Source organism: Periplaneta americana, chromosome 9 (assembly GCF_040183065.1).
Source record: "Periplaneta americana isolate PAMFEO1 chromosome 9, P.americana_PAMFEO1_priV1, whole genome shotgun sequence".
Classification (NCBI taxonomy): Eukaryota; Metazoa; Arthropoda; class Insecta; order Blattodea; family Blattidae; genus Periplaneta; species Periplaneta americana.
The window spans coordinates 43177907-43193357 of record NC_091125.1 but is presented as its reverse complement, the minus strand read 5'-3'; the positions used below and the strand labels follow the sequence as shown (position 1 = coordinate 43193357).

At 35.4% G+C, this 15451-nt stretch overlaps 1 protein-coding gene across 6 annotated transcripts in view; it reads right to left on the bottom strand.

Annotated features, from left to right (window-relative positions):
• Positions 1 to 15451, bottom strand: part of LOC138705865 (RNA-binding protein 33-like) — a 96233-nt gene that overhangs the window by 78935 nt on the left and 1847 nt on the right. For all 6 annotated transcript variants that reach the window (XM_069834560.1, XM_069834556.1, XM_069834557.1 and 3 more), the window contains exon 3: positions 4294 to 4361. In XM_069834560.1, the coding sequence (XP_069690661.1) occupies positions 4294 to 4361 (68 nt within the window). The remainder of the gene's footprint in view (positions 1 to 4293; positions 4362 to 15451) is intronic.

The window sequence follows — 15451 nt, the reverse complement described above, 5'->3', positions numbered from 1 at the left end:
TTCATATGAAAATTTGTAATTTGTTTTTATGTTGATTTTAGTTCCTGTCTTGGCTAATGTCAACTTTCTCATTACTATTCAGCCCACAGTGGTCGGGGATCCATTGAAAAACTATATTCTTATTTAAATTTTAAATTTGTTTTACCATGCAATGGATTTCTTTAATTTTTCCTATTTTATGGGATGTAGTTGAGCTGAAAGCCTAGATTGCAGCTTTAGAATCAGATAGGAAAACTATATTTTGCATTTGTGTACCAAACAATATATTTCGGAGTGATGTGTAAATGGCTTCAACTTCGCCATCAAAATTTGTTGTATATCTGTCACCATTTTTATAGAAGGAAAAGTACAGGCAAATAGCTCCTGCTCAAGCTCTATGTTGAGCCATGAGAGAGCCATCTGTGTAAATGTACAGTTAGTATTTTTTTGGATGTCTTCTGTTAAGTGTTATAAATATAAATGTATGTAATAATTTTATAATGAGTTATCCTTCAACAGATTTTCTATAGCTGCTTTGCAGTAGAAGAGATCTCTCAACTTCAATTTCTTTCTTGCAGATGTTGAAGTGTCCTACTCATTGTAAGTATTCGAAATTATGGTTTACTTAGCTTTACTCTAATGTCATGGCACAGGGTTTACTGGCAGCCTGAAGCTCTACACTGACTATGAGACAGATCAAACTTCTTATTGGGAAACCAATACCTGACTTAATTAGAAGAGTCTTAGCTCTAGAAAGAAGAAACTTATGATAAACAACAGGGGTTCTCACCAGACATTGCCCATCTGAATAAACACCTACATGTACTAGGCTTCACAGAGGACCGAACCTGAAGGAAATGTGGGATGAATCAATTGAGTTACCATCTCACATTCTGCTGGATTGTCCAGGTTTAAGCCATATAATGCAATGATACCTTGGGAAACACATGTTGTTTCCTGAGGAGATTCAGGAAACCAAACCCAGCAGCATTGTGAAGCTGGTAACCCCTGCAGTCTCCTGGGATGAATTCTAATTTATGGGATGTACGATGGGCCATTTGTACCCAAGTGATTCTGTAGTTGCCTATGCCCTCAGTTAGGAAGAAGACGATCATGGCACATAAATACTTTTTATTCTAGTTCTTCCAGCATATTCAGCTTCAATAACAGAAAGGAAAATAATACAGGGTGTTAAAGAAAAGGGTCTAATATTTTAAGAGGTGGTAGAACTCATAAAAACAAGTAAAACGTGTCTTGAAATTAATATCTTCCGAAATATTAGAATTTAACTTGTTCACAGCAGATGCTCGATGTGACTTTCATTCATCATAACACATCCTTCTGCTTGATATCTTAGGCAACCTTTCAAACACCCCTGATTGATCTCTGATGTACTGACAAGCGTTGAAAATACTCTCCTGTAGAGTTTGAACATCTTCAATGGGTGTTGCATACACTAAGGTCTTTAAGTACCTCCATAACCAAAAGTCCAACAGATTAAGAGCTGGGAAAGGAGCATCCATGGTACAGGACCTCCCAGCCAATCTGTCTAAGATTAAATACCGTCTGACTATGTTGTGAAAATGTATAAACCTCATTTATTTTGTAGCCTTTAATGGTATGGCATTTCCTCCAGCAAGATGGGCAATTGGTTTGCTAAGAGGTGCCGATACTGAGAACCAGTTAATCCACAGGGTAGAATGTGTGGTCCTATTAACCTGAAGGCAATACACGAATTTTAAAGTAGGCTTAAATTTTCGTAAAAACTATTAATTATAGGACTCATGTTTATTGGACTTTTTTTTGTTATTGTGATGCGTAATACCACTCCCCAGAATATTAGATCTTTTTTTTTTTTTTTTAACATGCTGTATATCACGCGCACATACATCTCTTCAAATTGCATATTCACAGCAAATAAAATTATATATAACAACTTCCCTGCATTTGCAACATAACAATTTTACGAATGAAAATAATTAACTTCCATTTCAGAGGAACAATAAAATAAGCTGAATCAGCAGTCAATACAAATAAAATTTGTTAAGATTATAATGTGAAGTAAAACAAACACACTGTTTATCGACCATCTACATAAACAGAGATTATTACCTAAATAACTGTATATGGCTTATCATCATCAAAGTAATGAAATTTTGTTATTATAACATAATACTGAATAAGAAGTTGCAAGAGAACCTGTTAAACCTTTATTTCAATGAATTGCTTGCTTATTTCTCCTTTACATTCTATGTTTGAAAGTTGAGAGTAATAAAAGACAAGAAAATATGTTGTTAAAATATTTCATATGTAAGCATACAACATAGCCAATAATTCTTTTAAGGAAAGATGACAAAGTTTACCTGTTACAAATAAACAAAAACTAGATATAAAACTTATGCATACTTATAAGACATACTTGGTGCCACACGAAAAAGTAGCCCGTTTCCTGTTTGAAAGTGCAATTGTGATATTTTGATCACTTGAAATGTCATTCGACTGTAGGCAACAATGATGCTACTAATGTATTAAGTGAATGAACTGTCTTCTATGAGGATGTTTCCACATCAGTCAAGTCAAATGTTTCTGTTCACATTGTGCAAGATGACATACTCCATAGAGGAAAAGCTACCAGCATAACTCAGGTGGTAGTGCATTTTCCTGTTGATCCGGAGTTCCTGTCAGGCATGGGTTGGATTCTTGCTTGGGCTGATCACTTGTTTTGTTTTTTCCGAGATTTCCTCCAATTGTAAGGCAAATGTCAAGTAGTCTACAGTGAATTCTCGGCCTCATCTTGACAAATATCATTTTGCTATCACCAATTCCATCGATGCTAAATAACCCAGTAGTTGGTAAAGAGTCATTAAGAAGTGGCGTGCTACAGCATCTATGCATGATGCCCCAAAACAAAGAGCCCTAAGTTTAGTTCACACGTCAGACATTACTGAGGCATTTCCCAAAGGATTATGCAAAGTCCAAGGAGTCAACACGTAAATTGGTGCAGCAAGCACAAGCAAGCAGGAGGATATGCCAACTTGAGTTAAGCCATATCATGTGACGTTGTACATCATTACAGGAGCCCAACAATCTCAAATGTGTACATTAATGCAAACGTGACTTCTGAATAGCATTAGTGTAGGTCTGTTATCCTTTCCAATACATAATGAGTGATGAGGCGTCATTTCAGCTCTCCATAAATTCGCAGAATATATAGTAATGGATGGCAGCTAACCCTTACTTGGTGCAGAAGCAGTCACTTCATGACCCAAAACTCGGTGTTTGGTGTGCCATGTGAGGCATATACATCATTGAATGATAATTTTGACAGTACCATCAACCCGGAAGTCTACATGAACATTCTTTATTAATTCTATACTCAATTGACTCAAAGAGGAAAGCCAGAGCTGCTTCTTCCAGCAGGACAGGGTCACATGCCACACTTCTCAGGTATCCCTGCAGCAATTTCATGATGTCTTCTCTGAAGAAAAAAATGGTTAACAAAAATTTGTAGTCACCATGTCCTCCAAATTCAAACTTATGTGATTATTTGTGGGTACACCTGATGAAAACAATGTATGAAAAAAAGAATCCACACACTATACAGGAACTGAAGGACAATATCAGCCATGCAGTTGTTGCCACAAATATCAATGATTTAATACCTATAGCTATATGATTAGATATGCATGGCTGTGTACTGATGTTTCAGGGACCCACTTTCAACATCATCTATGACAGTGAGTCACTCTAGCCCTTTGTTTAGTTTCTTTATTTCTGCTTATTATTCTGCATTTGCCCATATATAGGCTCAGGCTACTTTTCTGTGCACCACCCAGCATTATACTGTTTCTACAAATTTTCTTAAATTGAAATGTTAAAGGTGTTAAACAACTACATTATTACAAAAACAACCCTTGTCAAAATTGCTATTCTTCAGGAGAACAATAAAAATAAATATAACAACACATGTCAGCTGTTTCCGTACAACTTATGTTTATCCTTGTGGCTATTGCAACTGACATGAGTCGTTTTTGGAGTCTGTGAACATTTGAAATAGCAGCAAATGTGTCCTTTACTCAATTTCATTAAAAATGACTAGGGCTGTTTTTGTAATAGTGTCTTCAATTTTAAAAAAAAGGTAATATACCTTAATGACAACACCAATGTGGTGTCATCATCAGTATTCTTCGAACTAGTTTTATAGTTTGAATATAAGTGTTAAAGTGAACAAAAAACAATGATATAATTACTGATACCTTCTTCGAAATTTGTATAAAATTCACCTGCTTATGAAGTTAAAAAATTAGTACTCACTGATATCCATCTTGGCTCTCCAATACCTCCTGTTGTTGTTCTAAATAAACAGTTCGGTGACTTGAACCCTGTAATAAAAAATGCTGATATTGTATCTCGGCTGGATATTATATTACTAAATAATAACAATGTCAAAAAATGAAAACAAACAGTGTATCAAGGAGCTTGTAGTTACATTTATTAGCCTACTAAATACATGATCTTCAAATGATTTGGTTAAAATATTTAAGAAAAACAAACGCCATACAAAGCAGTATACAACCTCCATGAAATTAATAAATTATACACATCATATGGAAATGTTCACAAACAAAAATAATGGCATTCCATAGAGTACTTCAAGAAATAACAAATTCCGAACAACAAACTAAAAGACCAATTATCACATTGTCGAATGTTCAGAATGTAATGTAATTTAAAATACAGGGACACTAATTTTCTTGGAACTTTTTTGAAGACAACCATTGTAAAATATCTGATGGGAATATGAAATAAAATAACATTTATAACAATGAAGATATAAATAATATGATCAAAAAATTTCATTATAATATAATAACGAACTTCAAGTGGTAGCCTGAAGTCGTTATTTAATAAAATTTCGTTAAACTGTTGCTAAGGTTGAAAAACACTACAATTACAATCAATATATCAAATTACAAGAACAAAAAGATTTCAACAAGAATTTAAGGAAGCACAATTTCATTCACTCTTAACAGACATGTCCGATTCAAAAGCACCTATTTATTTTATTAATTGTGAAGAAAGCTGACAATGAGAGATGTGCAAAAAAAGAAAAAAAAACCGCACTTTGCTACGATGTCTGGAACACTGTTGATTTTCCGTTGTAATATGGCATGTTATAGGTAATGACAACGAAGTAACAGCACCCGAACTGATGCTGATGCATGTAAAAGACACTTAAGCAGTAGAGGCTTTTAGATGAGGTAAGTAATCAGTGTTTTATATGGCGGTATCTCCAGTTTGTCTGTAACAGTATCCTTCTGCAACACAACAAAATCCAGGAATGTGTTGGCACTAATCTAACAAAGGGGCCAAAAAAAGTTGGGCGACCAGGGAAGATATGCAGAGCAGAAGAGGGGGGAAAAACAATAGTTACTTTACAACAATAACAACAACAACGTTTTATCTTTACAATAAGTTCAAAACTGTCATTGGTTAAGTTTTATTACTCTACTGCCACTTCCAACGGACTCCTAACGAATATTCACACATTTATCACTGGGATTGTGGCGCTGGAAATCGATTCAGAACACTTTTATCTCAGCCACAACACATTTCAATTTTTATTGTACAATATAAATGCAATTATCACTACAATGACACAATAATTCTTGCAGATAACACAGAAACAACTTCGGAAACGTAATTAACAGAGTCGCAGTTTCACTTCACTTCCACTAGATGACTCTTGAGTTCCAGGCTATAGGCATAGCAGGAATGCGAATATCGGCAAACGAAATGAAACTGTGAGGAATGTTACAACAGGTGTGCTAAATGTTAGGAATGTTACAATAGGTGTGTAGCATGTTAGGTTAGGTTAGGTTAGGTTAGGTGTGTAAGCTAATATGAATGGTTACCACAGTTGGCGACACTGCAATCATTCTCCCACTCCACCACAAATAACGTCACAATGACGCCTTCTTCCTTCAAGTACGACGATTTTCCTATATAAGTAAGGAACCTATTTAGGGCAGGTTGGTGGGACCACAGCTCTCCCAGTGATCACATCGAATTTCTACTACTCCACACTACAAAATTAAGATATTTTCAGTGTTTGTTTTTAATTTCCTATGCTGGCAGTACATTAATAAAACTTTACCCTGTCATTTCATTCGCCAATGGGTTCAGCTCAGCTGAGAGAGACACTTGAATGTCAGTATTCATTCATTCACGGTGTTCTGCCCAAGGGCAGGTCTTTCACTGCAAACCCAGCATTCTCCCGCCTTTCTCTTTGTCTCCTCATATGATCCATATATCTTAATGTCGTCTATCATCTGATATCCTCTTCTGCCCTGAACTCTTTTCCCATTTACCATTCTTTCCAGTGCATTCTTCAATAGGCAGCTTCTTCTCAACCAGTGACCTAGCCAATTCCTTTAAGACGATAATTTCTCAACTAGAATAGCACAAACAGCACGAAGTCCCATTCTTTCAAAGTTCTGTCAATAATTTTAATAATCATTGCACTGGACAAATAGAAGGCTGTAAACAAGCTCATTTCACAAGTGGCAAAGTCATTAATTACACTAAAGCCTCTTTCAGCTTCTGAGCCACTAATGGTATTAGAATTCGCTCTGATTGTAGTTAATGGCAAAGGGGCACTGTTCTTTTCTATTGAGTTATCTCAAATCATAAATACAGTCTCCAACAACAAGCAGTGCAAAAGCCCTTGCAAGTCCTCTCCAGCATATCCCTGACAAAATATAAAATGTTGTCCTACATTATATCCACAGCTGTATATGTTACGTATTTCCCACTAAGACTAGGGTTGTCACATAAAAACCCATATCATTTACACATACGTAGCTAACCTCTAATCTCACGCACACTGAAGAAAGTCTACTCAAGTTTCCTGTGAACACCACAACACAGTTCTGTGCACTCATGTTCAACATTTAAACATGGTCCCCTGCTAGAAGGTTTCATAGTCATAACCAGTTTACCACATTTCATACAAAAAACAAAAGGGATATGAAACATTAAGGGCCGGTTTGTCCAAGTATTGTTAGAACACTTAACGACTGTTAAACCTTCAACAGTTTGTTAAATACAGTTTTTCCATTTGTTCAACACCAGTTTGGCTTAACAGCTTCTTAACTGTTTGTTAATTTTAAATGTAGGATTTCAGGCCGTTAACTCATTTAACAAACAGTTAAACATGGCAGATAACACCACAGCTGTTCAGACAAAAGTTGTGAAAATAACATGTTATGTTTCTCTTTGAGGAATGTTTAGAGTAAGGGCCGGTTTCACCAAGCTTCAGTAAATCAGTCCAAATGAAACATTAACTAGTACTGAACATTAAAATATTTACATGAGTACATTTATATGTGCGGTGTCTCCGTAGACTTCAAGCTGAGCTCCTATATGTGCCTCGTCGCGCTGGTTACGTCACGACTCTCTGATGGCGCAGTCAGTAGCGAGTTGGCTTGGCATCCCAGGGACCCGTGTTCGAATCTCGGTGGTAACCTTTTTTTTTTTATCAACGTAACTAATTTTTATGCCTGTTACCTTCCATTTTTTTTTAATTTTGCGTAGTGGAACGAATTATTTCGCAACTCTGGCTCCACTAGGAGAATTTAAAAAACTCTTGGGAGATCAATTTTCTTCCCGAAATAAAACAAAGATAAACAAACAAATTAAAGAAAAATAAAAGAAATACACATGTGGATCTAATACATTGTCCACATGCCACCGGCGTCTATCACTGCCTGGCATTTTCGGGGCATTGAGTCCACCAGATCGCGGAAATAGTTCTGGTCCTTAGCGAAATCTTCCCAGGTAGCCAGAACTTGATCCCAGAACTGATCAGGATTTTGAGGTGGGATGTCTCGATATTTGTCAATCCTCCTCTTTTTCATGCTTTTCCGTGAACCGTCTTTGAACGTATATGGCGGAGTGATGCGGGGTGATTATCCTGCTGGAAAATTAAATTTCCATCGGAAAGAAAACGATTATAAATTCCAAGAATCCAGCTCTTTCGCTTCTGTTTTAAAGCCAGTGTAAACATATCTTATCGCTAGCTATAATATAATTGTAATAAATGAAAGTTAATATACCAATTAAGTTTTGTTATGTTTGAATGCACATTATGTATTAATTTACTAATATTTCTTAGGTATACCGGTATGTAGTTATAATAATCACTTTCATGTCTTGAAATAAAACTCAGTTGTATGTTACCTAGTTGACTAGTTTCAGCTTTGTCTCAGCCGTTTTTATGATATTCTAACCTACAATCAGTTTCTTCTAAAATTTTGAGTACCGGTACCACGATCTTCGTGACGCGGTATCTTTTGTGAATTTTTATGTCATTCAAATTTTCAAAATGATCGGTTTTTAAATGGTTAACATTATCTCCATTTGACTCTTAATTTTCGAGCAGTTCCAGATATAACAATTCTGCATCGAAACGTTCCGCCATTTTATATTGCAACTAATGAATAATTAAAAATTTAAAGACGGAAATTTCTATCACTAAATTTAATGATAGTTTTACTGGTTTGTTAGGCTAAAGATGCTTGGTGAGATATAAAAATGATTTAATGAACCAGTAAATACATTAATGAATCATTAAAACCTTAATGAAGCTTTGTGAAACCGGCCATAAGACTGGTAATATATAATTTCAAAAATATTTTGGAATATTAATACAGGGAAGATAATCTTTATAAGTCAACTGATTATCATACTGACACTTATTTCGATGCTGAGCTATTATCCATTTAATATTGAGGAAATGTGCGATCTCAACGTGGCAAGAAATTGAAGTCAGATTTGAATATCCTATAAACAGAAATAGGCCACTTGTTCCAATTCACCAGCTACTATTAACTCTAGATTCTATGTTACTGGCTCTTCAACTATAGCCGATGTCAATAGTGCTTCAAAATACGCAGTGAGTAAATAATAAAATGTTTCAGCAGCAATTGCTTCTTTAGGACTAAATTACATATAATTTATATATGGACCTGAATTAGAAAATTTTATATGATACGGAATTCTCCTCGGGGTTTTGTGTACAGTTGACTACACACACATTAGTGTAATTATTGTCACCTGGTGGTAATAATGCTGAGTTTTTCTTAACAGAAATTAATATTTAGCATTATAAAATATAACCATACTTATAATAATTATTATTATTCAATAGTAGTCAATGCAACTTTCATTTATCAACTCTCTGTACTGTATGAATCATGGCTACTGTAACAGGTTACGATTTTACACATGTTTCACGACATACTCTACAGTACAGAATTTAAATAATAATAATAATAATAATAATAATAATAATAATAATAATAATAATAATAATAATAATAATAATAATAATAATATCAGCCAATAAGAAGTTGTCTTATATATATGCAAAATCATTACCAACTGCTGTTGAGTAGTTAGAATAATATTAACGACAGTTAAAGTTAAGTGTTGGTTATTTTAAACAAAATTATGTTGGAAAAATGAAAAAAATCTTAACAAAACGTTAAAAATAAACTAGCTGTTAATTTAACATTTGTTAAGCCAAATTAAACATTACTTGGACAAACCGGCCATAAGGGTATTTTATTTTTCACTTCTTCACTTCGGCAAATACATCACTTAGAATGTAGGCTTTCATGACCAGCACCAATAGATAAAGGATTCTTTGGGCTGAGAGGTCGTGGTGTACTGGTAGTGTTGCATCCAGACATTTCATTTACACTGTCTACAGCTATGGTAGACACCTTCAGTGGCGAGGCACATGTGGGCAAAATGATCTCCTAGGTGTACCAGGGAGACAACTGATATTGCGAATAGTCATGTGTCAGAATTTATAGGAGCAGGGCGTGGTTTACTATTGTCTATATGGTCCGCATCCAGGGGTCCAATGTTCTCATTTGGTGGGCTGTGGTGGGTGAATAAGTTTCGTGTGTGAACGTCTTAGAGCTGAGTACCAAGTTTTACTGAGTTTCAGGCCGTCTTCTTTGTGGTTAAAGTTGTTCTGATGTTTGCAGATTTCAATGGCTTCACGATATGGACAGGAGTAGAAGTGTGTAGTATGGCTCAGGATGTCCGTGTCCTTGAAACGGATGTCATGTTTAGCTTCTTGGAACACATATTCTGCTACTGCAGATTTATCTGTGTGTTCCAATCTACAGTTTCTCCTATGTTCTGTGAGCAGAATCTTGATGCTCTGTTGTGTATTCCCAAAGTATACACTGTCGCATGAGCATGGAATCCTATATACTCCAATAGATAACAATCGATCTCGTGTGTCCTTGGCCAACCGTAACAGACTGTGAATCTGTTTAGTTGGCATGAATATAATCTCCACATTATGCCACTTCAGGATGTTACTAATACGGTCCATCACATTTCTATAGTATGGTAGAATGGCTGTGCCTTTTTTGGTTGTATGTCCTTGAATCAGGCTGGATGGTGTTTTTCTTCTGGAGTGTAGGGCTCTCTTGATCTCAAGTGGTGATTAGCTGTTAGCCCTCAGTGTAGAAGGGAAGTGGCCAATTTCCTGTTTGAGGTGATGCGGTTCTGAGATCTATTTAGCCTGATTGAATAGGGTCTTCATCATTTCCATTTCTGGCTGGGATAATGTTTCGAATTTCTATGCATGTGGATGAGCTTCTGGAAGACTCTATGATCTAGAGTGCTATCCTTTTTTTCTGCATACCAGTACATCTAGAAAGGGTAGTTGACCTCCTTTTCTATCTCTATTGTAAACTGAATCTGTTGATGAAAGTTGTTTAGATGGTTGAGGAAATCTTTCAATGCTTGTTCTTCATGGTTCCAGATTACGAACATGCCATTTACATAATTACCTGAACAAGCAGGACGAACTCAATGCAGTGGACTTAAAAATTGCATCTTCAACAAACTCCATGTACAGTAGAACTTCGATTTTCCGTCACCCTATTAACCAATTGGTGGATTATCCAACTGTCTTTCTCTCTCAATTTTTTTTTTCTTTTTGAAATAGAAAAATATGAAGTATATTAGTACGAATTTTTTCTACAGTATTTTCTTTACAAACCTTTACCCTTTTACAGTATGGTCTACTCTTCAAGGAGCCATACTGTCTAACCTCTATGCAAAATGTCTTCTACAAGTGTCAAAAAAAAAAAAAAAAAAAAAAAAAAAACGTGTTGTGCTATGAAAAAAAAGTGCAAGTAATTGAGTGGTTTGGGAAAAGAGAAACTGTGGTTCATCTCGTATCAGAATACGAAATAGGAATTACAACTGTGCACGATTTAATGAAAAACAAATATAAAGTGTATAAAGTAGCCTATGTAAATCTACAATATGACACCTATACTATTCCTATCTTTTCACAGGCAGCCATCATAAGCAGTTTTGTCGTTGAAAATCAGACTTAAATTAGTGAACTTCTGATCTATTATCTAGCATGTTAAAACAGAAGACCACAGAGGAAATTACGAAACTATATTGTACAGTTAATTTATGAAAACCTTATGTGGTTCGGACTATCCGATTTTTTCGATTAACCATTAACTCCATCCACTTCATTATCACGGATAATAGAGATTCTAGTTGTGATCACTAGGCTGAGGAGGCTCCCCATGGCTCTCCGTCTGTTTGTTCAAAGATCTCTTGGTTCCACTGGAAATATGTAGTGGTTAGCATGTGGAGGTACAGAGCTACAATGTCCTCTGGAAAGATGTTATTTAGTGTACTTGTACAAGAGCGCAATAATAAGCCTCAGGTTGCAGTGTAAGCCTTTGGGTCTCTCCTCCATAAAAAGAACTGTAGAGAACATTCTTATTTGATTGAATCTCTTTAATGTTTATAGGTTTTGTTTTTTATTTTTTTAGTTATTTTATATAGTGATGATTATATGTATGGGAATATGAATATTAATCGATTTATTTTGAATAATTTCAAGGGAAAATTGTTCTGGGGCCAGGTATCGAACCCGGGACCTTTGGTTAAACGTACCAATGCTCTACCAACTGAGCTACCCAGAAACTCTACAAGACACAGATCCAATTTTTCCCTCTATATTCACAGACCTCAAAGTGGGCTGACAACTGTCAAGCAACCGACACTGAGTGCACACTTACTCTGTGTGACTTAAATTGTGGTTTTCTGTTAACGAACAGTGACGTGTATTATACAAATCAAGCTTTCAGGTGTAACTCCCTGTAAAGTTGATTTGAATAATTTCGAGAGAAAAATTGTTCTGGGGCCGGTATCAATTTATTTTGTATTTCTAATCAGTGAAAAGAGACACAACATCGAAACTGAGCCATAAGTAAAACAGCCATAATCCAACCTTTATCAAATAAGAACATTTATGTACTGTACGGTCTGCAACCCAGCAAACTCCTGACAAAAGGTGTAAAATATTTAAAGGTTTTTCACAACGACTTCTTAAATCTCGTATATGTGCCTCCCAGATTAATTTATAGCCTAATCAAAGATAAGATCGAAAAATCTCGCAGTGTCTGTATATTGCAACTCCACTCATTAAGAAGCAACTCAGGATGTGGATGGATTCTATGATGGTTGTAGAAACAGACACACTGAATCTTCAGAGTAGAGTATTTGAAATCATTGTGAAGGGTCCATTTAAATAATACATTGATGACCAATTGCCACTGTAGACTGATAGATGGAATATATCAGGAACTGCAGTATAAACTGAAATCATCAATATATAAAAGAGAGGAAATTCGTCCACCTATACAGTCAACCCTATTACATTGATCACAATGCAGAAGAGGTCCAGGGGCTGAGATAGGGTGCACGTTCAAAGCAGTTGCATCACTCTGTCCTACAATGTATTGAGGTAAGTAGGTCAATGTAGTCTACATACCATAATTCGTGGTTGCTTATGTAGGACATAGTAGGTGATAAATATATAGAATTACAGTAATATCTACAATTCTACCATTCCCTATTACCTCCAAAAGTATCGGCTAAAAAAGCTTGAAATAATCAGACTTCTGGTTGAAGCAAGAGGTACCGCTACTCTCTTCATACAACTATTATTCCGATTGTAACCTTAGCTGCATTGAAAGGATCAATTGCTCTCCTGAAGCATCACCTATATTCGAAATGAAACTAAGTTCATTAGCATTCTTTACTTTTTTGTAACACTTACCTCTCTCTCTAAAACTAGGAATATTTCCACTAATCTAAAAATGTATTTTCAGCTCTGTACTTGTAGGAGTTCCATTATCAAAACAAAGTCAATGGTTCAATGAACTTGTAAACATTTATATGGTTAAGTAGGCCTTCTCTTTGTCCCTTGTGGCAGCTCACGAATGGTGAGATGATTTCTAAATTATGAAGGTTAGATTAGTTTTAATGTTTTTTTTTTATGGCAATGGTGTCCTAAGCATTTATTTGTGAAATTGTGCTTTTTGAGACCAGCAATATATATGTAAAAGCACCGAGAATTGTGTTGTGAGACCATATAAAACAAAATGGAAGCGCATGAGGCTATCCTACACTGAGCCATGGTACAGAGCCTTCAAATAGATGTTCATCGGTGAATGAGTGTGTGGTTGCGCATGATGGCTGGAAGCATGCTGTTTGCTGGTAGACTCAGATATTCATAGCCTCTCAAGTCAAGTGCATAGATTGCTCATGCAAATTACAATAACTACCTACATTTGTTACAGAAGATGTTGGAAATAATGTCCTTGTGCCACCACATATCTCTCACACCTTTTAAGAAAATTTGCATGCATTAGGTTTTCTTCTGAAATTGCTGCAATTTCCCTCCTTATATTGTCTTTCATTTCTTTCAACATATGCGGGTTATTCCGATACAGCTCATTTTATTATTTTTAAGTTTCTTCATAAATAGAAATCGCATACAGCATTGCAAGAATATCCACTGTAAGACCTTGAAATTAACATGTCTAATAAAAATAGCCATGTATCCCTTTATTTGTTCAGGAATTGCAGCCACGTGATAATGTAAGTAGAGCAAATTTCTGCAATTGGGTGTTGAATAATGTTAATGATGGCTCTATTGATTCACATTTAATTTTTTTCACAGATGAAACATGATTTTATTTACATGATTATGTAACCATACTAAACAACTGACAATGGAGTGCAGAAAAACCCGATCTTGTATACGAAATTGATGCACAGTGAATGCTTACAGAATTACAAGGCCTATATTTTTTTCAAAATATCGTGAATGTGCAGAGATACAGAGATAACATAATCACATCATTCCTAGAAGAATTACAGTGAAATCTTGGTAAGACACTCTTCTAAGAACCGCATAAAAATTGCGTATTAAATGGGACCACATATTAGCTAGAGTGAGTCATTTTTAGATTTTTTAAATTTTAACACAAAGGAATAATCAGCATAAACATTTGTTGAAGAAATTTAATAATTTTTCACTGTTGTTCTAAGTGTTGAAGAAGGGATTCCTAATGATTCCGCCAACTGTTTCTGATTCATAATGCCATTTTCATCATGTTTACGGAGAATTTGTAATTTCTCCGATATCAATAAAGCTTTCCGTTTCATACCTTTATTCATGTTGGCACTAATGAGTCACTTCACACTTGTACAAGATGCACCGGTCAAGTCTTCACTGACAATGCAATTTAAAACTGCCAGCAAGAAGGACAGGCTCTGAATACAGTAGTCTTGCAGGTACTCAAAGATCGCAGTCCATTCCATTATATTCACCAAAGACTCCTATAAATCCTTGAATATGTGGACCCAAGTGGTAAATGTAGGAGTCCAGGTAAATATTTTCAGTATCCTTTAAAGTACGATATTTTAGAATTTTCAACTGATGAAAGAGTGTATTAAACAGGATGATGAGTGTATTAAGCAGTGGATTTTACATAGTTTTATATAGAGATGTCAAGGGACTGGACGAAAAGAGCGTATAATGCGGGATAGCGTTACAAACAGGTATGTATTATCAGGGTTTCACTGTATCTGACATTTATTGTACACAGGCATATTTTCAACAATACTCTGCTATAGCACATACATCTGATTCCTTGTTAGCAATAATTCCAGAAATTTTTAAAGATAGGGTCTTCAGTAAGGAAATATAGCCAGTGCAAACCCAAAATCTTACCACATATAATTTCTATTTATGGGGAAATTAAAAATTAAAGTGTATCAGAATAACCCACATACATGGGAAGACCTGAGACAATATAAGAAGGGAAATTGCAGCAATTTCAGAAGAACTAATGCGTGTTAATGCAATTTTTTTAAAAGGAGTGAGAGATGTGTGGCAGCACAAGGACATCATTTCCACTGAGATTCTTACTTTTGATTGAGGTTCTGGCTCATATGTACTCTATTATCAGGCAACTATATCTCACTTGACGATGTATGTCAGAGGAAAAACAATTGTTTGTATATATCTGAAGTCTGATTAATGTAATATGTAGTTAGTTTG